Genomic DNA, 26,343 nt, shown 5'->3' on the forward strand with positions numbered 1-26,343 from the left:
ATAACTAAAACAGGTTAAACTTTGCACCAACTTTCCAAACACCTGGGCAGGCTTGTCTAAACCAGAATGTTTTTAGCAGCAGCCAAACAGAGTACAGTGACAGGCCTGCCTGATATCAAGAGGCAGGGAGTTCCAAAGGGCAGGTCCTGCCACACACGAGTTCTTCCCAATGTGGAACGGCTATTGGGTGGCCCCTGCAGGACCAAAGTGGGTCCATGGGGGGTAAGATAAATTGCTCCCAAGCTGTTAAGTCTCTTGGTGACTCAAAAGCAGAGCCTCAGGCCAGTCCTTCTGAGCACAGCGAAAAAGGTGTCCGTGTTGCAGCTTTGAGACCCCACCAGCCGTGGAAAATCCAGGCGGGGGGGTGGGTGGTCCTGCTTTGAGCCAACTATGGGGAGGGGAGGGGGTGGTCTTTACCCTAGCGCCTGCGCTCCTTTGCTTTGCTGTCCATTTCCTACAAATTCAGGGGCACACCCCTTGTGACGCCTTCTCCCCATGCAAGGGGGGCGCTGCTGCTGCTGCGTGTCTGTCATCCTCACATGCCACTGGAGCAGGTGGGAGATGCCATTCTCCCCCCCCCCCCAGTTGCTTAACTCTCCCCCTCCCTCCTTTCAGACGCCAGAGCGGCCCCTCCCCACCGTCCAGCCAGAGGCCTTGCGCTGTCGAGCGCCCAGCCCCCGTCGAGCCGGACCGGTGGGAGACGCCCGGTTCTTCCTGGCCCCCCGCATCCACCGCGCCTCGGACCCCGGGCTGCCAGGTGACGGGCGCAGGGGGGTGGCGGGAGGGGGGTCCTTCCTGGGGGCAAAGAGGTGCTGTTGCAAAGGCCTCCCGTCTTTCTCTAACGTTCGTCCTCCTCTTCCTTTCTCCATCCTCCGGCAGCCGAAGATCTCAGGGAAAAAGTGGTCAAGAAAACGGTGGAGCCGCCAGGTGAGGTTTCCTTCCTCCTCCTTGCAAGCCGCTCGTTTCCTTTCTCTCGTAAAACGGATGCGCCGCTTGGTTGCTTTAAGAAAATGAAGAAAACCACGCACCTCAAATAAGACAATGCAATAAAATGATCGATGAAGAGTTAGCAGCAATAAGGCTGTGGAAAAGTTAAAATAGCAGTGGACCAAAAGCCGATGGGAACTCACAGCAACTAGATCTAGGTCTATGGGTGTGTTTTCCGAAACAATAATGCACAGCACAGGCGCCGGCCTGGTGTCAAGAGGCAGGGAGTTCCAGAGGGCAAAGATCTGATTTTTCACAAACTGGGACGGGGTATTACGCAGCCCATGTGGCAGTGCCCTCTCCACTGATCCAATGAGCTGAATGGGTCTGTGTGGGGCAAGGGGATCTTGTAGGTAAACTGCTCCCAAGTTGTTCAGGGCTTTGTGTACTGATAGACTTCCTGGGGTGTTTCCAGGATCAGAGAAGAGCTGGGGTCTCCTGCCATACCGTGGCGAGAGAGGCCAAGGGGCAGACCCTGCTGCCCCCGCTGGGTGGTGCCTCTCTGGTCCTCCTCGAAGGGCTGACCTTCCTTTCCTCCCGCAGACTTGGCCATGATCCAGGACGGCCCCCTGTACCTGGCAGGCCCCTTGCCCAGGCAGACGTCCCCGCAGAGCCTGCCGCACCCCCAGACTTCGCCGCTCCTCCACCCGCTGGTCGGGCAGCACGTCTTGTCCGTCAAGCAGTTCACCAAGGGACAGGTACTCGCGCAGAGACACACTGGGACACCCGCTCCTCTGGCCTGCCTTGGGGAAGGGGGAAGCCCAGAGAGGAGCCTGCAGGATCAGGCCAGTGGCCGACTAGATGTCCCAAGGGGAGACACCCCCCCCCCAGAGCCCTCTCCCCTCCTGGGATTCCGAAGCATTGCTGGCCATGCTGGCCAGGAGCCACCCAAAGCCCTCTCCTCCTCCATGAATCCCCCCAGTCCTCTTTTCAAGCCATCCAAGTGGCAGGGAGTTCCACAGTTTACCCATGTGCTCTCTGTGTGAAGGACTTTCTGTCGTCTGTCTTGACTCTCCTGACGTCCAGCTTCAATGGATCTCCATGGGATCTAGTGTTACGAAAGAGGGAGGAAAACTTTCCTCTGTCCACTTTCTCGCAGGCCAGGGAGAACTTTTTAAGCTTGGGTCGTGGGTCGCCTTTTCTCTAAATTGAGAAAGTCCCAACCGCTGCGACCATTCTTCACGGGGCAGTCGCTCCCTCCCCTCAGTCACTGTCTGTGGTGTTCGTACGGAGCCCCCGGTCGTCTCACAGACTACTGACCCATACGCCACTAGTCCGCTGCCACCAACCAGGTCCCCCCCGGTAAAATCACTTCCGCCTCAGTCAGGTTCTCAAGTTAATAAAGAAGAGGGTATTTTATTTCAGACACAAACAAACTTTTACGGCATTCCAAACGTCGTTACTCTTTCTGAGTCTTATTTTCCGCTCTCTCTCTCTTCTACCCCCCCTCACTCAAGAACCCACGGCCCTAACTGTCTCTCTATTACCAACTGCCTTTCCCAACCAGCCAAGCCACTAAAACCAACCAACTACCCACCAACAAACCTCAGGCTAAGCCCTTTTATACACATGTAGGCTCCGCCTCCAGCTTTCCTATTGGTCTACATTTTTAACCCTTTCTTTTCCCCCCCTGTACAGAGAGGCTCTAAACAAACAGGCAAACGCCACACTGGCCTTGTCTGACCCTTCCCTAAGTTTTCAGTACCCTTTTTGAAGTGTGCCGACCAGAACGGTACGCCGTATGTTCCGAACGCCATAGAATAGTATAATGCCCTTGGTAGCATTTTGAGACCCCCTCCTGTCCGACTGAGCGCCCCTCTCCCCTCTGCTGCAGATGTCTCACCTCTTCAACGTGGCTCACAACCTGCGCATGATGGTCCAGAAGGAGCGCAACATAGACATCCTCAAGGTGAGGTGGGGGCCAGGGGGGTAGGGGGTGGGGGAGGGGGAGCCCCCCGCCTGTACTGAAGTCCGCCGCTTCCTCCCGCGCAGGGCAAGGTGATGGCTTCCATGTTCTACGAGGCCAGCACGCGCACCAGCAGCTCCTTTGCCGCCGCCATGTACCGCCTGGGGGGCTCTGTCCTGCCCTTTTCAGAGGCCACCTCCTCCTGCCAGAAGGGGGAGTCGCTGGCGGACTCGGTCCAGACCATGAGCTGCTACGCCGACGTCTTGGTGCTGAGGCACCCCCAGCCGGGGGCCGTGGAGGTGAGCTCCGGCCAAGGCCACTCTGATGGGACGCAGGGCCCTCGGGGGGCCCCAGCAAAGAGAACCCTAGATTGTCGAGTTGGGAGGGGGACCCAAAGGTTATCCAGCCCCACCCCCTGCAGTGCAGGGGTTACAGCAAAGGGATCTCTGAGCACCCAGGGAGAGGCTGCTCCCCTCCGAGGGAGACCATCCCAGAGGATTGGGGTCTAGCAATCATCATGCCAAGAAAGGGAGCAGATCGGACCCTTCTAATTACACGCCAATTAGTCTCCTAAGCATTATCGGTAAACTATATGCTGCCCACTTAGGTAATAAACTTGAGGATTGGATTAATAATAATAATAATAATAATAATAATAATAATAAATTTTATTTTATTTATATCCCACCCTCCCCAGCCGAAGCCGGGCTCAGGGCGGATTGAGCGAGAACATGTCCTTACAGAAGCACAAGCTGGTTTCAGGGCAAACCGGTCAACTTTAGACCAAGGCCTAGTACTCCAACGTCTTGTGGAAAAATATACCACAAGAAAAGGAGGATCCCTCTACGCAGCTTTCATAGATTTTAAATCTGTCTTCGATTTAATATCACGAGATAGGCTTTGGGAGAAACTAAGTGCCTCAAACATGGACAGACGTCTACTGTGTCTTAACCGCAGTTTATACGAAAACACTCGGGTCCGGGTTAGGTGTGACCGGCAGAGCCATTTATCCAAGGAAATCCAAAACTCCCATGGTGTTAAACAAGGCTGCGTCCTTGCGCCTACTTTAGTCAATTTCTATATTAACTCCTTAGTAGGAAACACTGAGAAAGAAAATGCTCACCCCCCCTAAATTGGCTGGTACACCCCTCCTGGTTCTCTTATATGCGGATGACCGTTCCAGGGCTGAGAAGGAACAGATCCAGCCTATGCTATCAGCAGGGCTCAGTTCCCTAAAGCCTCTTGTTTTCCCTCCCGGGTCTGTGGATGGGCTGCTTCCGCCTGGAGGAGGCGCTGAGCCACTTCACTCCCACCCCAGGCAGCTGAGTTATTGGTTTGTTTGTTTATTTCTTTGCATTTCTGGACCACCTTATTCTCCAAGGAGCCCAAAGTGCCCTACGTGCTTCTCCCGCTTCCCATTTCATCCTGCAGAGTAGGTTAGGCTGAGAGAAGTGGTGGCTGCCCAAGACCCCACCCAGGGAACTCTCCAGGGTCCTCCTCCTCATTCCCGTCCCACAACCACCTCCCACTGCAAGGTCGGCCAGGCTGAGAAAGGCAGCGAGTGGCCCAAGGGTCACTCCTAGTGAGAGCTTCATGGCCAAGTGGGAATTTGAGCCCTGGGCTCTCGTGGGGCCCTGGGAACCGCCATCGGGAACTGGGCTTCCATCTCCCAGAAAGGATGAAATGGGGACCGCGGTCGGTACAATCTCTCCAGGGCGGCCGTGAAAGGGCTCTGCAGGAGCGCCCCTGCTGACTCCCTCCCTCCTTACTCCTTGTGCCAGCTGGCTGCCAAGCACTGCCGCAAGCCTGTCATCAACGCGGGCGACGGGGTCGGGGAGCACCCCACGCAAGGCCTGCTGGACATCTTCACCATCCGGGAGGAGCTGGGCACGGTCAACGGCATGACGGTGAGTGAGGGGACCTCGTTTGGGAGGGGGGGCTTGGGGGTGGCTGCTTTGTGGGGGCCTCCCCCCCCCCAGCCAGGGGTGCTGACGGCTGCCTCTGCCCTCTCCCCAGATCACCATGGTGGGCGACTTGAAGCACGGCCGGACCGTCCACTCTCTGGCTCGCCTCCTCACCCTCTACCGGGTCAGCCTGCGCTACGTCACGCCCCCCAACCTCCGCATGCCGGCCGACATCTTCCACTTCGTGGCCTCCAAGGGGATCAAGCAGGTGAGGGGGAGGGGGCTGCGCTGGGGGTCCTCCCCGCTGTTCTCTACAGAAGCTGTTCGAAAGCAGGTCAAAGTGCAAGTAGATAAATAGGAACCGCTCCGGTGGGAAGGTAAACGGCGTTTCCGTGCATTGCTCTGGTTCGCCAGAAGCGGCTTAGTCCTGCTGGCCACATGACCTGGAAGCTGTATGCCGGCTCTCTCGGCCAGTAAAGCGAGATGAGCGCCGCAACCCCAGAGTCGGCCATGACTGGACCTAATGGTCAGGGGTCACTTTACCTTTACCTTACAGAAGCTGTTCCCTTCCCAAATTTAACCGATTTGGGCATTTTTAGACTGTTTAAACTTGGAGGTGAGCAACATTTTATTTTCTAAGCCCGCTTTTAATGGTTCATGCACCACCTTAAAGAAAAGCATAGCCAAGAGAGATAAACAAGCTCAGCATCCGGCAGAGACGCCGTTTATTAGAGGAGGTGTTGCCACAGGGCAGGCTCCATAAACCTGTGCTTCAGAGAACCACCAGTTAGGAGAACTGCCCCAAAAGCACCTTTTAACAAAGTTCCCCCCCCCCCCAAATGCAGTACAGGCAACCCCCAATTTGCGCAGGGGCTGCGTTCTGGGTTATTGTGTGTGTCGGTGGAAATAATAATAATAATAATAATAATAATAATAATAATAATAATAATAATATAGTATTATTTATACCCCATCCATCTGACTGGGTTTCCCCAGCCACTCTGGGCACCTTTCAACACAATATTAATTAATTGCGGTAATAAATTCTCAGGAGGAGTTTGAGAACATCGAGGAGGCTCTGCCCGACACGGACGTCCTCTACATGACCCGCATCCAGAAGGAGCGCTTCGCCTCAGTCCAGGAGTTTGAAGCGGTGAGTGAGGAAGGGGCCCAGAATTGCTGCCCCCACCCCATGGCGCCCCCAAGGCCTCCCTCCCTCCGGGCCAGGCTGGCCCTCGGAGGCCCTGAAGCCACCCAGAGGGGATGGAGAAGAGGGTCCCCAACCACATGCTCACTGGCTGTGCTCCTCTCCCTCCTCAGTGTTTTGGGCAGTTCATCCTGACCCCTCACATCATGACCCGGGCCAAGAAGAAGATGGTGGTGATGCACCCGATGCCCCGGGTCAACGAGATCAGGTGCGGAAGGGCGGGGAGGGAGGGGGCACTGCTGGCCAGGGAATTGCTTCAGGGTACCAGATGGAGTGAAGGGACATTTTGGGTGGAGCCGAGGAATTTGGAGCAGCGGTGGACCCAGCAGAGCCCCCATGTAGGAGGATCAAGACCTGTGGGTCGGGGGGGGGGGTTCATAAGGAGCAGAAGTCCACAGTTTCTTCCCTGTTTCTTTGCTTCTGGCTGCTTTGAGACTCTGGAGCAGTAGAAGGGGGTGTCAGATGGGGGGGGCGTAGTTTGGTGATGGGAACGCCCAGCCTCAGTCGGTCGCCTTGGGATGTGTAGAACCACAGAGCATCAGAGTTGGAAGGGAGCCCCAGGGTGTGGCATTCCCAAAGCAAAGCAAGAATTGAACTCTGATAAAATACACTCAGAGGCTTCAACCGGCAAGACTCTGGGAGGAGTGCTTATAATAGTAATTCCCCTCCACCCTCCGGCCCAGGTCATTTTATTCACAAAAGAACTTTTTACACAGTGTTTGTAAGAACCAATCAGATTTCCTCTGAGCATTTCAAAAAACCCCACGTGGGGACAAAGAGTCAACGCCATGCTTTCATAGCAGACACAATGGCTTGATGCATATTTTATAATTCCTCATAGCAATCCCCCCTGACCCCCCCACTCTGGATATTTGCACTTCTACACCAGGGGTCATCTAGCCCCCACCCCCTGCAAGGCAGGAACTGGAGCTGAGTTAGAAGAGCGGCCTACCTCGCAGGGCGGGCGGCAAAGCATCTTGCACAGGAGAAGCACGTCGTGTGCAGAGCTCTGGGCCCTCGGAAGGGCGAGGGGGGTGTGTGGCCTGGAGCACTTGCTGACTTGATGGCGATCATGACCTCCCCCCGCTTTCTCTCCTTCCAGCGTGGAGGTGGACTCGGACCCGCGCGCTGCCTACTTCCGGCAGGCAGAGAACGGCATGTACATCCGCATGGCCCTGCTGGCCACCGTCCTGGGACGGTACTGAAGCCGCCTGGGCGGGACTCTGGGCCCCGGTCCGCGTTGCCCACCTGGCTCCTCCACCAAAGAGCAAAAAACGGCGCTGCTGGGAGGCAGCCTTGGGACAGCTCCATGCTGGGGGGGGGGGCAAGCTCAGGAAAGGCCCCACCCTCCCTCTTTGCCTTCCCCTCTTGGGCTGAGCTGCTTCCTGGGCCCAGCCCTGGAGACATTCCTCCTTCCCGAGGACCAAGTTCTGTTCGTTTTGGGTCTGGGTTGGCGGCCCCCTTTGGCAGGCTGCAACACCCTTCAGCCCTCGCTGCTTCCCTCGAACGGCCTGCTGCCCGCAGTGACTTTTCTACACATACTAGTGAGCCAAGCGGATTCCTTTGTTTCCGTTTCTTTTTTTTTTAATAAAAACAGTTGAATACAACCTACTGCTCTTTTGTGAACTGCTTTGGGGTGCCTGTGTGGCTTTCTTAATCCCACCAGCGTGTAAGTTTTATTAATAAATCCGTTCCAGAGAAACGGTTTCCACAGGGATTGGATGATTCCGAGAATTCCCCATAGAGAAAACTCCCTAAGGCTTTCCCAACTAACAAAAGTCAGGGAATAAAATCAGAAACAGTGTTACCATTAAACTACAGTGGTACCTTGGTTCTCAAACGCCTTGGTACTCAAACAACATGGAACCCAAACACTGCAATTCTGGAAATGTGTGTTCCGATTTGCGAACTTCTTTCAGAAGCCAAACGTGCTCCATTTTGAGTGGTACGCTGAGGTCTGTCTGTCTTTTGCTATTCATTTTGCTTTTTTGCAGCTTTTTTGGTTTGTTTCTGTGACTGTCGAACCCAGTTCAGTTACTGATGGACTGCAGTACATTGATTATTGCTTTCATTTTATGGATCAGTGGTCTCATTGGATAGTAAAATTCATGTTAAATTGCTGCTTTAGGGGTTGTTTTTAAAAGTCTGGAAGGGATTAATCCATTTTTCATTACTTTCTATGGTAAAGTGCACCTTGGTTTTGGAACGCTTTGGTTTTGGAACAGACTTCTGGAATGGATTAAGTTTGAGAACCAAGGTACCACTGTAGAAACACACACACACACACACACACACACACACACACAAGCAATGAAAGCATGGTTTTGCAGTGCAAAGAGTTGACAGGGGAGCAGGAAGAGGAGGTGAAGGCGATATTACGATGAATGCAAATGAACTTTGGAGTGTCAGGCATAGCTCTAATGGCTTTAGCCCAAACGTAGCAGAGTTTTCCTGCACAGCGAAGAAGCTAGTTGAGGTGGAAATGACTAGTCAGCTAGACTCAGAATAACTATTTACAGGATGTATTAAAAGGAAAAAATAAAACCAGCAGAGTTTCTGCATACAAAACAAAGCAAAATAAATCCTTTCTTTCTCTCTCTCTCTCTTAACCATACACAGCACTCCTACTCCTAACACACCTAACACCAAACTGTGCTAGCATTCCTAGATAACAGAGTTGAGTGCTGGTCATTAACCAATCAGAGTAAGTAGTTTCTAGGTCAAGCTGACCTTGGCTTTCTGCCAAGACTAAATTGACACTGCCTTGAGTTGTGTGAAGCCAGAATCTGTAAGTTTTCATGAGAATCAATTAACAGAAACTGAACAGATCTGCCTTTGTGACTCTTGTTCAGATATCTGAAACTAAAAAGTGTGAATCTATACTGCTACAGCAGGTTGAAAGCACCATAAGAATCATAGAATCCTAGAGTTGGAAGAGACCACAAGGGCCATTGAGTCCAACCCCCTGCCAAGCAGGAAACACCATCAGAGCACTCCTGACATATGGTTGTCAAGCCTCTGCTTAAAGACCTCCAAAGAAGGAGACTCCACCACGCTCCTTGGCAGCAAATTCCACTGTTGAACAGCTCTTACTGTCAGGAAGTTCTTCCTAATGTGTAGGTGGAATCTTCTTTCTTGTAGTTTGGATCCATTGCTCCGTGTCCGCTTCTCTGGAGCAGCAGAAAATAACCTTTCTCCCTCCTCTATGTGACATCCTTTTATATATTTGAACATGGCTATCATATCACCCCTTAACCTCCTCTTCTCCAGGCTAAACATGCCCAGCTCCCTTAGCCGTTCCTCATAAGGCATCGTTTCCAGGCCTTTGACCATTTTGGTTGCCCTCCTCTGGACACGTTCCAGTTTGTCAGTGTCCTTCTTGAACTGTGGTGCCCAGAACTGGACACAGTACTCCAGGTGAGGTCTGACCAGAGCAGAATACAGTGGCACTATTACTTCCCTTGATCTAGATGCTATACTCCTATTGAGGCAGCCCAGAATTGCATTGGCTTTTTTAGCTGCCGCGTCACATTATCACTGCGCTTGTTAAGAAACATGGAAAACACCGTTTCTCCCCACAAACCTGGGCCACCTCCAGTCCGCCTTATGGCCAGTCCAGACCTCGGACCTTCCGCGGGCCAAGCGAGCCGGGGGGGGGAAGGGCTCCCCCCAGCCAGCAGCCCCTGGGAGAGCCTGCAGTTCTCCCTTTCTCGGATCCGGGCTCCTGGCAGAGCCTTTTCCAGCCAGCATCTCCTCCTTGTTGCAGGAATGGGGGGGGGGTTGCCCCTCCAGCAAATCTCATGCTTGTGACTTTTGTGATTCCCCCTGTCCTGTGGCGACCGTCTTCAATCAAGACCAAGCCTCCTGGCTGCTCTTTTGCCCTGGGATTCCTCCGGCCCCGCGGCTCCCCCAAGCCAGGGACCAGCTGGGCGCGCCCGGCGGGCCAAGGGTTAAGAGCAGCTGAGCCGCCTTCCTAGAGAGGACGGGAAATGGCGGGGGCGGGTCTTCCGGAGGCGCCCCTCTTGTCTCCTCGGGTGAGTCTCCCCCTCTTCCCGGGCTCGGCCTTGGGGGTCCTGGGGGGCTGCAGGGGGTCCTGCCATTGGGGGAAGGAGGGGGCCCAGAAACCCCCTTCAGGTGGGGGGGGACAAGGCCCTGGGGGCGGGCGGAAAGCGGGGGACGGAAAAGAAACGCAGCGAGTGAGAACTTGGGGGGGGGGAGCCCAGCCCCTCCTCGGGCTGCTGCTGCTGCTGCTGCCGCCTTGGGGAGCCCGGGCAGCTCCGCCTGGAGGGCGGGCCAGCATCCCCTGGGGTCCCTCCCTGAGACGGGGGAGATGCAGGAGGACCCCCAAGCAGCTGCTCCCTGGGAGGCCGGAGGGACCTTGCCCTGCTGGGAGCCCTGAAGAGCCCAGACTCACGGGGACAAAGTGGGCGGCTGGGGGAAATGTCAAAAATGCTTTTCAATGGTTTTTAATCCGTTGCATTTTAAATTTTAAGATTCGGGCCTCATCATGGGACTGAAACTGCCTTGTTTGCGCTAGTTGATGATCCCCGGCGGGCTAGGGACAAAGGGGAGAGCTGTTTCCTAGCTCTGCTCTATCTCTTAGAGGCTTTTGATACCATTATTATTATTATTAACCTTCCCTTTCCCAACGTTCCCAGGGCAGATGAATTCTGCTCCTATTGATCCAGAGCAGAGTAAGACTTAAACATGGTGCCGGATTCACTGTTGCAGGATAGACCAGAGGCCATTGTATTTCGTTCAGCAGAGCTTTTCTGCTACTGAAGGCAAATGAGCCTAAGGGTCGCAATTCAGGATTGGCACACATTCAGTATTGGGACTATCCATAAGAAATCCACTTGCAGCAGACTTAACTTAAACTTACAGTAGCTTATAATAATATGTCTAAAGCTTAACACTATACAGTGGTACCTTGAGTTACATACGCTTCAGGTTACATACGTTTCAGGTTACAGACTCCGCTAACCCAGAAATAGTACCTCGGGTTAAGAACTTTGCTTCAGGATGAGAACAGAGATCACGCAGCGACGGAAGCAGGAGGCCCCATTAGCTAAAGTGGTGCTTCAGGTTAAGAACAGTTTCAGGTTAAGAACGGACCTCTGGAACGAATTAAGTACTTAACCCGAGGTACCACTGTATGCAGAATGCCACACGAGAAGGAAGAGGGACAGAAAGAGAAGTGAAACCCGGGCTCCTTCTGGCCTTACTCTTATAGTCAGCATGACCTTGACAGAAGAGAGAACAGGGACAGACTAATGCAGCAGTACTCAGCTTCTCTGAAGGAATAACCCAAACATCAAGAACCTTCTGCTTGTTTCACAAGTACTTTCTGTACTTAGAAATGCAAACTGACAATGACAACATTAAAACTATATTTAAAACAGAAAGAAGGTGAATTCTACTTGACTTGCTTTTTAGCACTGTTCTTTGGCCCCACCTAATAATCGTTGTTGTTGTTTAGTCATTTAGTTGTGTCCGACTCTTCATGAGCCCCTGGACCAGAGCACGCCAGGCACTCCTATCTTCCACTGCCTCCCGCAGTTTGGTCAAACTCATGTTTGTAGCTTCGAGAACACTGTCCCACCATCTCGTCCTCCATCGTCCCCTTCTCCTTGTGCCCTCCATCTTTCCCAACATCAGGGTCTTTTCCAGGGAGTCTTCTCTTCTCATAAGGTGGCCAAAGTCTTGGAGCCTCAGCTTCAGGATCTGTCCTTCCAGGGAGCACTCGGGGCTGATTTCCTTCAGAATGGAGAGGTTTGATCTTCTTGCAGTCCATGGGACTCTCAAGAGTCTCCTCCAGCACCAGAATTCAAAAGCATCAATTCTTCGGCGATCGGCCTTCTTGATGGTCCAGCTCTCACTTCCATACATCACTACTGGGAAAACCATGGCTTTAACTATGCGGACCTTTGTTGGCAAGGTGATGTCTCTGCTTTTTAAGATGCTGTCTAGGTTTGCCATCGCCTTTCTCCCAAGAAGCAGGCGTCTTTTAATTTCATGGCTGCTGTCACCATCTGCAGTGATCATGGAGCCCAAGAAAGTCAAATCTCTCACTGCCTCCATTTCTTCCCCTTCTATTTGCCAGGAGGTGATGGGCCCAGTGGCCATGATCTTCGTTTTTTTGATAATCATAGTCATAATAAACTTATGTGCCGCCCCTCGGACTGGGTTTCCCAGGCATTCTGGGCAGCTTCCAACAAATTAAAACACAATAAGACAACAAACCTTAAAAACTTCCCTATACAGTGAAACCTCAGGTTACATACTTAATTTGTTCTGGAGGTCCATTCTTAACCTGAAACTGTTCTTAACCTGAAGCACCACTTTAGCTAATGGGGCCTCCTGCTGCCGCTGCACCGCCGCCACACGATTTCTGTTCTCATCCTGAAGCAAAGTTCTTAACCCGAGGTAATATTTCTGGGTTTGCAGAGTCTGTAACCTGAAACGTCTGTAACCTGAGATACCACTGTACCTGGCTGCCTTTAGACGTGCTTTGGCCTCGCCCAGTTAGCCCTTGGGGGGTTGCCAGGCAATAACCTGGCCCACAGAACAAGAAAGGACCCCACCCAAGTGGTGTGCCTTGAGGACGTTGGGGATTCCAAGTGCTAGAAAATAAGACAGAAGCTGGAAGGAAATGGGCCCTGAAGTGGGGGGGGGGCAGAGGAAGAGAGAGCACTCTTGAGGGTCCCCAGCTTAAGACCCCAACTATGGCCTAGTGTCTAAATTATATTCAGCACAAATTACTCACTTGTGCATCATCATTCTGTCTTCTTCTCCTGACCTTGTATCAATCTAATAACAGAACAATGTATTTGCTTTGTAGGATTTGTAAGCAACTCAAAATCAGATAGACGGAACTTGACAGAAGACTACAGGATTCCTTCCGATCTCTTGGAGGCTTCCTAAGAGCACCAACAGATGAGCAAGACAGTTCCTGGCTGCTCAACTGCCGGAAATGGAGAGCTGGGTGAGGGAATGTGGGGCAGAGACCACTTCCCAGGCTGTAGCCCTGGCTGAAGGTTTCCTCTTGAGTCAGGCAGAGGAGAGGAGGCAAGCAGAGCAGCAGGTGAGAGAGACTTTCCTCTGGAATCTCCCAAGGGGCTCAGAGCGTGAGGGAGAATCTCCCAAACTGCTCTTCTAATGGCTCACCATCTTTTGGGAAGCAAGGGATGAGATCTGCTCCCCTAAAGTGTTTGCTTCAGCCATTCCTTTTCTAATCCTTCTCCCTATTCTCTGTTTTGAATCCTTGTTGCTCTTTCCGGGAAAGGATCCGTTTGCAGAAATGGACCCAGATTCCTCTGTGGCAGAGAGGACTCAGATGGACACCAGAGGGAGGCCGCTGGGTAAGGAGAAGCGAGTTTTTCTTCTCATTCTGTGGATCTTGAAACTAATCTGTGGGTTCTGTTCATCTTTAGGGGGGAAAGCACTTGGGGCCAAGAGCGCCAAGGAGGGGAAATGTATTTTGACCCAAATTAAGTTTGAAATGAGTACAAATGTCTAAATGGACTTTGCAAGAAAGACTTTTTCTAAGGCCCATCTGTAGCCTGAAATGCGCTGCTGAAGCTCTGAGAGACGCAGGAGCTGATGGCTTCCCTTTGACTTTTGTCTCTCGCAGGTGAGAGATGGATGCCCCCCAGACCTCCTCACCCATCTTTTCATGAGAACAGAGGAGAAGCAGCAGCTGTGGAAACAGATCTGGTATTGGGAAAGAGTCAGAGGAGTGGGGCAGCCAGGGAGTAGGCCAGAACGAATTTCTCCTGCTCAAAGCTTTTTTTGTTTCATTCTCTTTATTTTCCATTCTTCTCCTTCATCTCAGCCACCGCCAAGGCATCCCACATCAATTCCTGAGATGCGTAAACTCCTTCTACATCAACCTTTAACTTTTCCTGGTCCCTTTTCACACCTTTCACCTCTCCTTGTGCACATTTAGTTTTCTCCTCCACCCCTTTTAACCTAGTTTCCACTTTAGTGATTCTCACATTTAATTCCTTCATATCCCCCATCATTTCTAACATTGTATTTTATTTTATTTCCAGTTTGGCTGCCTAATGCAGCCACATTTTTTAAAAAAGTTGTTACCTATTTCTAGTTTAAATTCTGAAAAAGGATCAGCAAGTTGAGATCTGGTACCCTCTTGCAAAGAAACCTTTCTGCCTGGTGTCACTACTCTTAAATTCAACACCAACATTTTCTCAGCCTTGACCAATTTGCTCTCAAAACAAAGAGCCTTTGGCCTTATCAACCCTTTGTCAAGGTCACTTCAAAAAACAGCATTTGGCTAGTTTCCCTTTGTTCTGACCCCTTTACCAACACCTAGAATTAACTTCGAATTATAAATGAAAGGATCAATGCAAATTTACAAATCCAAATTGAAAAGGATAAAGGTCTTCCATACATATATACTTTGTCATATTCTAAAATATAAATGTATAGAAATTTATCTTATAAAAGTATAAGACGTAAAGGTGTTAAGAAGTGAAAGAAATATGTAAATAACAGTCTTTTACACAGGGCTATTTACTGTGTAAAATAAAGTAGTCCAAACCGTAAAATTTATCTCAGTTCCAGTTGGTTTAAACAAAAAAGCAAAACAAAACAAGAGAATGAATCCATTTGCTGATACTCAATGTCCAGGGAAAATATAGTTTAGTATTCCAGTGTAGTTTTAATTCCAAAATAATCTTTCCAGAATATAATTATAATCCACTTTCTTTGCTCTTGAAACTTGACACAGTATTCAGTCCCAGTTGTTTTCTCCAATATCTCAAGATTCTTTGAGTTTTAAAAGTATTAATAACTTCACAAATTAATAAAAAATCCCTTAGTTCCACCAGGTTTTTAAATTGGTATTTAAAAAGCTTTGTATAATCCTTTGTCTTTGTCAGCCATTTGTTGTTGTTTAGTCGTTTCCGACTCTTCGTGACCCCCTGGACCAGAGCACACCAGGCACTCCTGTCTTCCACTGCCTCCCGCAGTTTGGTCAAACTCATGTTCGTAGCTTCGAGAACACTGACCAACCATCTCATCCTCTGTCGTCCCCTTCTCCCATTAGGTGGCTTTAACTCCAAGGGTTGAGCCCCAGTTTCCCACTTGTAAAACTTCTCATGTGGTTAAAATACCCACAGATGGGAGTAGACTTCCTTTTTAACCTCCTGTTTTTTGCCGAATTAGTAATAAATTTTCCTTCTCACCTTGCCAATCGGCTTGAAATTATTTGGAAAGATAGTCTACTGCTGACTGGTTCAGAGGCTTCGCAACACAGAATCATGCTGGTGCCTAGATCGTTGGCTTTTCTCTCGGCTTTCACCCCCACTCGCCTCTCGGTGCAGGGGCAGAAACCGGAGCTACCGAGTTGCCGTTTGCTGTCTACAGGACGTCACGACACCTCAAATACCCTTTTGAGGCATTTTTCGGGGTGCACCTTGCCTGAGCGCTTCCCCAATCCACTGCAGAGCAGAGTTTGACGCAGCTTTCAAACTCGCAGTCCGTTTGCCATTCACGCCTACCCGGAAGTCCCATTAAATCATTAAAATAAACAGCCATACCTAAAATGTGCAGCAAAATAATCCCATTAAAACAACACAACAATTAACGGACAGAAAACGACTGAGCATAATCTTTATGCTGTCTCAGAAGAGGACCTTTTTCCTTTTCCTTCAGGGTCCTCTGTGCTTTGAAGATGTCGCTGTGTATTTCACCGAGGAGGAGTGGGCGTTGCTGGATCCTGACCAGAGAGCTCTGCATAAGGAAGTCATGGAGGACAATCGTGCAATTATGGACTCTCTCAGTAAGGATTCCTGCTGGATCATAATATCTGTTTTGAAATCCAATACATATATAAATATTTTGATGGCGCTTGACAGCATCTGGGATTCTCCTTCCCCACAGCTCACCTTGAATCTACTGTTTTGTCTGCAAATATTCTTGCCCCACATATGCCTTTTTAAACTATGACCAGGCTGGTCTGAGCTGCCCAGACCTTCTTGAATGTAACCTTCCATGTGTTGGCAGAAGTAGCAGCTTCTGTGAGGTTTTCTGCTTTTGCTTCTGTCACTTTCTGGTTGACCAAAGAGACAACTGGCCTTGCAGATGGAGGAGATTCCATGATTAGGCCAAACAAAATCCGTCCTGCCAGATGCCAGGCTGTTTGAATCTCAGGTTCCCATCAATCAGTGTGTCAAGGAGAGTCAACAAAGGCAGTGAACCTCGTAGTAAGTCCGTAGCTCTAACCCCCTTTAATTCTTCATCAATCACAAACATTCCATTAGCAGTGCTCCATTATTTGAATAATTTGGGGCTCCATTTCTTCCTGAGGCTCTAATCTGTTTCTCTCTTTGATGCAGGTGGTGCTGGATTGGAAATTATGAACAAGGGAGACATTCACAGAGTGGGGAAGGTGTATAAATATTTGGAATGTGGAGAGAGTTATAGTCAGAGCTCCCATTCCACTTCCCATAAAATAAATTCCATTGGGAAGAATCGCTATCAGTGCTTGGAAGGTGGTAAGACGTTTCGTCAGAAGAAACATCTCACTCTCCATCCAGGAACTCACAGCAGGGAGAAGCCATATCAGTGCATGGAATGCGGAAAGAGCTTCAGTCAGAGGTCCAATCTCACGACCCATCAAACCATTCATACAGGAGAGAAACCATATCAGTGTTTGGAATGTGGAAAGAACTTCAGGAAGAAGGCTAAGCTTATGGCTCATCAAAGAATTCATACAGGAGAGAAACCATATCATTGCATGGAATGCGGAAGGCGCTTCAGGCAAAGAGCCCATCTCACTTCCCACCAAATACTCCACAGTGGGAAGAAACCCCATCACTGTTTGGAATGCGGAAAGAGCTTCAGTTACAGGCATGTGCTCAAGGCCCATCAAAGAATTCATACAGGGGAGAAACCATATCAGTGCTTGGAATGTGGAAAGAGCTTCAGTCAAAGGGTTGCACTCACAGCCCATCAAATAATTCATACAGGAGAGAAACCATATCAGTGCTTGCAATGTGGAAAGAGCTTCCGTCGGAGGTCCCATCTCACTTCCCATCAAATAACTCACAGTGCGGGGAAAACCCATAAGTGCTTGGAATGTGGAAAGTGCTTTAATCAGAGATCCTATCTCAATTCCCATCAGAAAATCCATAGAGGGGAGACACCATATAAGTGCTTGGAATGTGCAAAGAGCTTTAGTCACAAGGCTGTGTTTAAAGCCCATCAAAGAATTCACACAGGGGAAAAACCATTTCAGTGCTTGGAATGTGGAAAAAGCTTCAGTCAAAAGGCTGTGCTCACAGCCCATCAAAGCATTCACACAGGTGAAAAACTGTATCAGTGCTCAGAATGTGGAAAGAGCTTCAGTCAGAAAGCTAAGCTCATGGCTCATCAAGGAATTCATACAGGAGAGAGACCTCATAAGTGCTTGGAATGTGGAAAGAGCTTCAGGCAGAGGGGGCATCTAAAGGGTCATCAAAGCATTCATACAAAGGAAAAACCATATCAGTGCTTGGAATGTGGAAAAAGCTTCAGGCGGAAGAATATTCTCACTTCCCATCAAACAATTCACACTGGGGTGAAACCATATCAGTGCTTGGAATGCGGAAAGCACTTCAGTCATAGGTCCCATCTCACATCTCACCAAATAACTCACAGTGGGAAGAAACCCCATCACTGTTTAGAATGTGGAAAGAGCTTCGGTCACAGGGCTGTGCTTAAGGCCCATCAAAGAATTCACACGGGGGAAAAACCATATCAGTGCTTGGAATGTGGAAAGAGCTTCAGTCGGAAGGACCATCTCACTTCCCATCAAACAACTCATACTGGGGTAAAACCATATCTCTGCATGAAATGTGGAAAGACTTTTAGTCGGAAGGATAGTCTCACTTCACATGAAAGAATTCACAAAAAAGAAGAACCATGTAAAAGCTTCAAATGTGGAACGGACTTCATTAAGGGATCCCAATTCACTTCCCATCAAATAACACACAGTGGTGAGAACCCGTACCAGTGCTTGGAATGTGGGAAGAGCTTCAAGTGGAAGAGAAGTATAATTTGCCATCAAAGCATTCATACAGGGCAGAAACCATATCAGTGCTGGGAATGTGGAAAGAGCTTTTCCTGGAAGACAAATCTCATTTCCCATCAGAGAATTCATACAGGGGGGGCACCGTATCAGTGTTTGGAATGTGGAAAAACATTCAATCAGAAGTATACCCTTACTTCACATGAAAGAATTCACAGAGGGGAGGGAGGATATAAGTGCTTTGAATGTGGAAGGAGTTTCAGTAGGGGCTCCCAGCTCTCTTCCCATCAAAGAATTCATACAGGGGAGAGACCTTATCAGTGCTTGGAATGTGGGAAGAGCTTCAATAGGAAAAAAAGTCTAATGTCCCATCAAATAACTCATTCAATGGATGAACCCTATCAGTGCTTGGAATGTAGAAAGAGCTTCAAATCAAAGAGAAGTCTCACGTTACATCAGAGAATTCATACAGTGGCGAAACCTTATCAGTGCCTGGAGTGTGGGAAGAGCTTCAGTCGGAATGAACATCTCACTTCCCATAAAACAATTCACAGTGAGGAGAGACCATATCAGTGCTTGGAATGTGAGAAGAGCTTCAAATCAAAGAGAAGTCTAACTTTACATCAAATAATTCATACAGGGAAGAAGCCACATCAGTGCTTGGAATGTGGAAAGAGCTTCAGTCGGAAGGAACATCTCACTTCCCATAAAACAATTCACCGTGAGGAGAGACCATATCAGTGCTTAGAATGTGGAAAGAGCTTCAAATGGAAGAAAAGTTTCACATTCCATCAAAGAATTCATACAGGGGAGAAACCATATCAGTGCTCAGAATGTGGAAAGAGCTTCATGCAGAGGTCTAAGATGACAATCCATCAAAGAACTCACCGCAAGGAGACTCATAGCATTTGAAGATGGCTGACACATCTCCTCTTAATCTCCTCTTTTTGGGACAAAACATATCCAGCTCAGAACTCTGGGTATAGGGCGGTGTATCATTTGGGTCTTCCTCCTCTGCACGTGTTCCAGCTTGACAATATCCTCCTTTTATTGTGGCGTCCAGAACTGGACCCTGTACTCCAGGTGTGTTCTTTTTTTATATATATAAAATATTTATTGAATTTTCCAAAAAAATTTTAAACAAACAAGCAAAAACATAACAAACAAAAAAATTAAAAAAGCATATAGTTCATAAATCATACTTTACAATAACCAATTTCTCAGACCTCCTCGTACTTCTCCTCCTTGTATTCCAATTAAAATTATTTGTTCAGCAAATCCTTCACTTAAAGCATTACAGCTTATAATATTACCTTATTTTCCAGACCCTTTTTTCCCGTCTATGTTCCTTTATATCATTACAGCTAGAAACCACTCAATTTCAATCCAACACCATTTAACTTTCCTTAATTTTACAATATTTCTGTAAATAGTCCTTAAATTTTTTCCAATCCTTGGTGTGTTCTGACCAAGGCAGAAGGGAGCAGTAATATCACGTCCAATCATCAGGACGCCAGATGTCTGTTGATGCAGCCGAAAATAGCATTAGCTTATTTTGCTGCTGCCTCACACTGTTGACTCGTGTTAATCTTGCGGTGTACTAAGACCCCTAGGTCCTTTTCACATGTACGGCTGGCTGCAAGTCTAGGGTTCATCATGGGAATCAAGGAATTGCAGAGTGCTGAGGGACCACAAGAGTCATTGTTCAACCCTCTCGCAATGCAGGAATCTCAAGTAAAGCATCCCTGACAAATGGCCATCCAAGCTCTGCTGAAAACTTCCAACGAAGGAGAGTCCACCACAGTTTTATGGGTGAATCAGAGGACAAAGGGTATCAGAAAAGATTATGAACGTCAGTTACAGCAGCAGGAAACCCGTTTTATTTTTATGTTTAAATCCATTCATCCAGGGGGAACGTAACTCTGAATTAGACCTCAATTGTTTTTTTTTTTATTATCTGTATCTTTGCTCTTACTTTGTACTGTAGCTTTAAGCTCGGTCTCCTTGTTATCAGTATCACCTGGAGCTGGCTATACATATTTTTCAAAAAATGTTGTTAGTAACAGTGACTACATGAGCACTGTTCCAGAGTATTTTTCATTCTCATACATATTATATCCATTCAAAAAAAAAAGATTGGGTATGTAACCTTTTTACGTTTATAATTCCACACTATTTGAAGTTATTGTTATATACGTGCAGGTCATCGTTTGAATATTTTATTTTCAGATAATGAAGAAATTACATAACTTTTTACTTACGAGTGTTTGTTGAACTAATTGGCTGAAGAAGAACTGAACGAAACAGTAGTTGCTATCTGGAAACACTGTTCAGCAGTTCAGAGTTGGACATCAGAATTGGACATTTGCTGATTATACAAAGCTTTATAAGCTTGATCTCTGCTGGGTAAAGTCTGGCACAGTGACTTATTCAAGGACTTTCAGAGATTTCAGCTTGATAGTTTTGATGTTTTGCATTATTTCACAAAGTTTTCTATACTGTAATTGTTTCTGGCCATCGTGGTGCTTTCGATATTGCTGTATCTTATCCAATCAGCAGGACAATGTTTTACCTTTGGGAGTTAATGTTACATTAGTTTATGAATTAGGTCTTCTGCACGGAAAAATGTTTAGAATTTATCAGGCTCCGTTAAGCTTGTAGATAGTCCCTTTCTATAAAAGTGTATTGTTGTTTAGTCGCTGAGTCGTGTCCGCCTCTTTGCGACCCCCTGGACCAGAGCATGCCAGGCACTCCTGTCTTCCACTGCCTCCCACATGTTGGTAGCTTCCAGAACACTGTCCCACCATCTCGTCCTCTGTCGTCCCCTTCTCCTTGTGCCCTCCATCTTTCCCAACATCAGCATCCTTCCAGGGAGTCTTCTCATGAGGTGGCCAAAGTATTGGAGCCTCAGCTTCAGGATTTGTCTTTCCAGTGAACACTCAGGGCTGATTTCCTTCAGAATGGATCGGTTTGTTCTTCTTGCAGTCCATGGGACTCAAGAGTCTCCTCCAGCACCAGAATTCAAAAGCATCCATTCTTCGGTGATCAGCCTTCTTTATGGTCCAGGTCTCACTTCTATACATCACTATTGGGAAAACCATAGGTTTAACTATATGGACCTTTGTTGGCAAGGTGATGTCTCTGCTTTTTAAGATGCTGTCTAGGTTCATCATTGCTTTTCTCCCAAGAAGCAGGTGTCTTTTAATTTTAACACAAGTGTATTAGAGTCCAATAAATTCTAAAAAATGTTTTTGCTACTAGAGATGTAATTAGGAAAATGCTTTTTTTAAACGTATGTTCATAGGATGCCCAAAGCTTGCATTTTGGAGGAAAGTATTAAGGTGCATAAATACTACAGACCAACTTTATATGTGTTGACAATGGGTTAATGTAAATGAACTCTTTGCATACTTCCTTCTGCTAAACAACTGATATTGATTCATTGGAAAGATAATGCCAAGGTCCCCTTTGAACGATGTATACAAGATAGGACTATTCTTGCAACATAGGAGTGTAGATTGTGAAGAAAGATAATGATATTTAGAATGCATTTATAAAAACAATGAATTGTTAATAATAGTTTAATTGTTAGAATAATTGTTCCACTTATATACCTACCTATTGTATTGTATCACAGTTGAAAGCAGTTTCCTTTGGTTTGGCTTGACCTTTCTCCATCTTTGTCACTTCATTTCTCTTCTGAAAATTTACAACAAAATAGAAACCTGTCACGCTTCTGCCTGGTTGAATACCCCCCCATCGCTCCTTGAAGTGAAGCCATGTGACCTTGACTTTCAACTTCCTTTTGACCCAGGGTCTCATTGGGGATCCTCTGTTTTCCTCAGAGTCAGATCGGTTGGCCTGTTTCACAATTGTGCATTTTACAAAGAATACAACATTAAGGAGTTAAGTGGAACCGCAGTGATCCAGGTGAATGTAATTAAGGTCCAGCTCCTGATTCACTGTTTTTTGTGACTCTCATTCACTGTCCCTTAAAAGAAGGGAAAATATGTTTGCATGCCAGTAGTAGCAGTGGTAGAGAGGGGAGGGCTAGAGGAGGATCTGAATGCAGAATGTGAACTGGGGGGGGGGGTTTCCATAGGGTGAGCTTGTATTTCGCCCAGGACATCCAGCAGGAGGCTTACTGCTGTGGGAGCCAGCTGGGAGAATGGCCAGAGCGTGGAAGAGGCCGGAGAACCTTCCACCAGGAGCCGTCCAGGAGAATAACTTGGACTCCTGGAACAACCGCACTGTTGTTCTTGCACTTAAAAGGACTGCACCCTCTGGGGAGAGAGAGACTTTGTGTTGAGACCTTGCATTGGAATGGTTGCCTGTTTGCTCATTAAATGAATTAAAGACTTGTCTTCCTTCATCTCTGTGAGATGTGGTTATTTCATCCTGGGGGTCCATCCTGCTGCACTGTAGAAACACAACCAACCAGATCCTTGGGTTCCCCTCGGCTATGGACCCCCTCCCAGAGGATGCAGGGCTTCCCCCAGCCATCCATCCCTTTGGTGAGCCAGTCTACCTGCGGGAGATTCTGCAGTCCCCCTCCGGGCATTTGGCCCTTTCCGCCTGAGCCGTTCAAGATGTGGAGGGCACGCGGAAACAGCGTATCCCTTCCCATCACAGTGGTACCTCTTTATCTACTTGCACTTGTGTGCTTTTTGAACACTTGGGTTGGCAGAAGCTAGGACAGAGCAACCGGAGCTCACCCCATTGTGTGGATTTGAAGGGCCAACCTTCTGCTGGACAAGCTGAAGAGGCTGAGGGGGGGTGCAGGCGAGAGAGAGGGAGGCACCTGTTGGCTGAGTCTATCTGCTGTCTGCCAGTCTAGCGGCTCCATGCTTTGGAAGCCCCCCCAGCCGGTTTACCCCCAGAGGCCAGGACTCTAGGAGCAAGGTTGCCCCCGAGAGAGAGGGCAGGAGGGAGTGGCCATGGGAGCCAGGGGTGCATCCACCTCCCTAGGTCAAGTAAAACAAGAGAGGTACTCAACTAACTGACCAACCTAACCAAGGCCTGCCCCCCCCCAAAACCATTGGCTATGTCCCTGGAGCTGCCTGTGCAAGAACCTTTGGAGAGCCTGTGTGGTGTAGTGGTTAAGAGCGATAGACTCGTAATCTGGTGAACCGGGTTCAATTCCCCGCTCCTCCACCTGCAGCTGCTGGGTGACCTTGGGCCAGTCCCACTTCTCTGAAGTCTCTCAGCCCCACTCACCTCACAGAGTGTTTCTTGTGGGGGAGTGTAGTGATCACGTGGGATTGCTATGAGGAATTATAACAAATATAGAGTAAGCCATCTGTGTCAGCAATGAAACCCCCAGAGGCCAGGACTCTAGGAGCCAGGTTGCCCCGAGAGAGAGGGCAGGAGGGAGTGGCCATGGGGGGGGGGGTCAGGGGTGCATCCACCTGCCTGAGGGGGCGCGTCCCTGGAGCTGCTCGACACCCAGCCAGCCTGCAGGGCGCTCTGCACATGCTCCGATCTCCCTCTCCCCAGCCCGCCCAGCCCTAGGCAGCAGGGGGCTCCTCTTTCCCCCCTCTCGGCTCCCTGCTTCGGGCCCAGCCTTTTCCTCCCCGCAAACGAGACCTCCCTCGGGAGGGACCAGCTGGGCGCGCCCGGCGGGCCAAGGGTTAAGAGCAGCTGAGCCGCACTCCTAGAGAGGACAGGAAATGACGGAGGCGGGTCTTCCGGAGCCCCTCCCTGGCCCCCTCTTGTCTCCTCCGGTGAGTCTCCTCCTCCCTCTCGGGGCGCCTTGGGGTCCCCGGGATGCCGGGGGGCTGCTCGGCTCCAGGCCTCTGCCCCCCCTTGGCCCAGCCGGCGACCCGGCGAGGGGTCCGGCCACTGAGGCGGAGGGGGAGATCCCTCCCGGTAGGGAAGCAAGTGCATTGCTGGACAGAGGAGGCAGCCGGAGGGAAACCTTTGGACATAAATCAGAAGAAGGCCCCATAAAGGAAGAGGGTGGGAAGAGGGAGGGCGAGACCATAGCTGTCCACGTTTCCCCTTTTTTAAGGGAAATCCCCTTATTCCGAATAGGATTCCTCGCAAGGAAACGTGGACAGCTATGGCGGAGAAGAGGAAGGTCTTCCTCCTGCAGCGTCTTGTAACAGGGAAAGAAAAACTCGCCGAGTCCAAGGTCCAAAAGCAGAAGCCTCTCCTGAAAGACAAGGGCTTGGTGCAACACCTTTAGAAATAAAGAGGAGGCAGACGAGGTTGAACCGAAAGGGAGCAGCTGCTGAGCGCAGGCATTTCTCCCTCCTGGCTCAGCGCGACCTTGAGATCCTCAAAGCAAAATTGCCAGCAGAAAGGAACCTTAGAGAATCTTCCAGGATTTTCCAAGCCAGGTTGCTAATTCCAAGGTCAATTTCATTTCGATTTCCTGCTGCGTTTCGGACCGGTTCCAAGTCGTGTTCAGGGGCAGCTTCGCATAGAGGGCTATAATCCCCTCGGATCCAGAGCCTGGAATACCCTGGAAATGTCATGTCTGTCCCAACCTGAGCCTCCCCTGAGATGGTGGGGTGCAGGAGGACCCCCAAGCATCTAGGGCTCTGTGGGGATTACGCAATGGAACATCATCATCATTGCGCTCATTATTATTACTATCCTCCCCTTCCCTGAAGTTTCCGTGGCAGATGAATGTCATGGAATTCTACTCATTGATCCAGAGCAGATTCCAAGGTAGAGTTAGCAGAGTAAACATTAAACACGTTGCAGGATCCCCCAAAATAGACCAGAGGCCGTTGTATTTCATCCAGCAGAGCTTTACTGCTACTGAAGGCAAATGAGCCTAAGAGTCACAAACCCAAACATTCAGGATTGGCACCATGTATAAGAAATCCACTTCCAGCAGACTTAACTTAAACTTACAATAGCTTATAATAATATGTCTAAACCTTAACACTATATACAGAATACCACACCAGAAGGGAAAGAGACAGAAAGAGAAGACAGAGAGAGTAAGGCTCCTTCTGGCCTTACTCTTATAGTCAGCATGACCTTGACAGAAGAGAGAACAGGGACAGACTAATCCAGCAGTACTCAGCTTCTCTGAAGGAATAACTCAGACATCAGGAACCTTCTGCTTGTTTCTTTCACACAAAGAAGCTTCCAGAACCCTCTTGAACTAATTAGAATAGGAAAGATCTCTACGCATCAGATCAGTACTTTCTGTACTAATAAATGCAAACTTTAAAACTATATTTAAAACGGAAAGACCTTGCCCAGTTAGCCCTTGAGGGGTTGGCCAGGTAATCATCCGGCCCTCAGAACAACAAGAAAGGACCCCACCCAAGTAGTGTGCCTTGAGGACGTTGGGGATTCCAAGTGCTAGAAAATAAGGCAAAGGCAGGAAAGAAATATGCCCTGAAGTGGGGGTGGGAGAGGAAGAGAGAGCACTCTTGAGGGTCCCCAGCTTAAGACCCCAACTATGGCCTAGGGTCTAAATTATATTCAGCACAAATTACTCACTTACCCATCATCATTCTATCTTCGCTTCTTCTCCTGACCTTGTATCAATCTGATAACAGAACAATGTATTTGCTTTGTAGGATTTGTGAGCAACTCTTAATTGTATAGACAGAACTCGACAGAAGACTACAGGATTCCTTCCGATCTCTTGGAGGCTTCCAGAGAGCACCAATGGATGAGCAAGACTCAGCTGGCCCTGAGGCAGGAGAAGGCCTTGCCCTCCAAACTGGGAGCAGTGGGATATTATGGGAAAACTCAGTGCAGAAGATCCCGGGTGAGGAGGACACCCTCTGCTCAGAGGTGCAGAGCCAGCAGTTGACGCAGTCCGGCTCTCAGGAGGCCAAAGGACCCCAAGAAGCTTGCGGCCAACTCTACCACCTTGACTGTCGGTGGCTGAAACCAGAAAGTCATACGAAAGCTGAGATGCTGGACCTGGTGATCTTGGAGCAGTTCCTGGCTGTCCTTCCGCTGGAGATGGAGAGCTGGGTGAGGGAATGTGGAGCGGAGACCACTTCCCAGGCTGTAGCCCTGGCCGAAGGTTTCCTCCTGAGTCAGGCGGAGGAGAGGAAGCAAGCAGAGCAGCAGGTGAGAGAGACTTTCCTCTGGAAACTCCCAAGGGGCTCAGAATGTTATAAGCCAAAAATAGCTTATCTCCTGAGTTTATGCCAATAAAAACTCAGAAACGTGAGGAGTCCAATGTTTATTGCAAAGCAATAGGTTACAGTCGTTTTGTTCCGCAAAACTGCAACCCTGTCCAGTGGTCCAGGTGGTGGTATTTAAAACATTTCAAACAAAGCTTTTCAATTTTCACCAATCATATACCTCATTACTTCATTTCTTG

At 49.0% G+C, this 26,343-nt stretch overlaps 4 protein-coding genes across 11 annotated transcripts in view; all 4 read left to right on the plus strand.

Annotated features, from left to right (window-relative positions):
• CAD (carbamoyl-phosphate synthetase 2, aspartate transcarbamylase, and dihydroorotase) overlaps positions 1-7,333 on the plus strand; it is a 41,590-nt gene extending 34,257 nt beyond the window's left edge. The window contains exons 35-44 of the mRNA XM_053383924.1: positions 616-757; positions 880-927; positions 1,531-1,685; positions 2,822-2,896; positions 2,980-3,192; positions 4,675-4,800; positions 4,910-5,065; positions 5,849-5,950; positions 6,118-6,212; positions 7,107-7,333. Of these exons, the coding sequence (XP_053239899.1) occupies positions 616-757; positions 880-927; positions 1,531-1,685; positions 2,822-2,896; positions 2,980-3,192; positions 4,675-4,800; positions 4,910-5,065; positions 5,849-5,950; positions 6,118-6,212; positions 7,107-7,209 (1,215 nt within the window). The 3' untranslated portion in view covers positions 7,210-7,333. The remainder of the gene's footprint in view (positions 1-615; positions 758-879; positions 928-1,530; positions 1,686-2,821; positions 2,897-2,979; positions 3,193-4,674; positions 4,801-4,909; positions 5,066-5,848; positions 5,951-6,117; positions 6,213-7,106) is intronic.
• Positions 7,334-9,129: 1,796 nt separating this feature from the next.
• The window catches only part of LOC128411536 (zinc finger protein 883-like), a 58,027-nt gene continuing 40,813 nt past the window's right edge, over positions 9,130-26,343 (plus strand). Inside the window, exons 1-2 of one of the 5 annotated variants that reach the window (XM_053383934.1) lie at positions 9,130-9,211; positions 25,583-26,087. In XM_053383934.1, the coding sequence (XP_053239909.1) occupies positions 25,674-26,087 (414 nt within the window). In that variant the 5' untranslated portion in view covers positions 9,130-9,211; positions 25,583-25,673. Of the gene's footprint in view, positions 9,212-9,265; positions 9,422-23,686; positions 23,762-25,582; positions 26,088-26,343 lie in introns of those variants that run through there. The other 4 variants (XM_053383935.1, XM_053383933.1, XM_053383932.1 and 1 more) reach the window with 4 other exon arrangements.
• LOC128411534 (zinc finger protein 91-like) lies at positions 9,979-19,124 on the plus strand. Of its 4 annotated transcripts, XM_053383926.1 has the most exons (6): positions 9,990-10,038; positions 12,846-13,088; positions 13,290-13,365; positions 13,638-13,720; positions 15,683-15,809; positions 16,366-19,124. In XM_053383926.1, exons 2-6 carry the CDS (start codon positions 12,978-12,980, stop codon positions 18,948-18,950), a joined length of 2,982 nt encoding a protein of 993 aa, XP_053239901.1. In that variant the 5' UTR covers positions 9,990-10,038; positions 12,846-12,977; the 3' UTR covers positions 18,951-19,124. The 4 variants fall into 4 exon arrangements, with proteins under 4 accessions (XP_053239902.1, XP_053239901.1, XP_053239903.1 ...); XM_053383927.1 differs by lacking the exon at positions 12,846-13,088 and having other exon boundaries at positions 9,979-10,038; XM_053383928.1 differs by lacking the exons at positions 9,990-10,038; positions 12,846-13,088 and adding an exon at positions 11,377-11,413.
• LOC128411538 (zinc finger protein 850-like) overlaps positions 23,746-26,343 on the plus strand; it is a 123,407-nt gene continuing 120,809 nt past the window's right edge. Inside the window, exon 1 of the mRNA XM_053383945.1 lies at positions 23,746-23,761. The gene's annotated coding sequence lies outside the window, so the exon portion shown is untranslated. The remainder of the gene's footprint in view (positions 23,762-26,343) is intronic.

The sequence above is a fragment of the Podarcis raffonei genome, chromosome 3 (genome assembly GCF_027172205.1).
Source record: "Podarcis raffonei isolate rPodRaf1 chromosome 3, rPodRaf1.pri, whole genome shotgun sequence".
NCBI classification, from domain to species: domain Eukaryota; kingdom Metazoa; phylum Chordata; class Lepidosauria; order Squamata; family Lacertidae; genus Podarcis; species Podarcis raffonei.

What these genes read in the sequence shown, in the direction of transcription:
- LOC128411534 (XM_053383926.1), top strand. Translation starts at nt 12,978, where the DNA reads ATGGAGAGCTGGGTGAGGGAATGTGGGGCAGAGACCACTTCCCAGGCT. An exon ending in GGAGGCAAGCAGAGCAGCAG is followed by an intron (nt 13,089 to 13,289) that starts GTGAGAGAGACT and finishes TTTCCGGGAAAG; the next exon opens with GATCCGTTTGCAGAAATGGA. An exon ending in CACCAGAGGGAGGCCGCTGG is followed by an intron (nt 13,366 to 13,637) that starts GTAAGGAGAAGC and finishes TGTCTCTCGCAG; the next exon opens with GTGAGAGATGGATGCCCCCC.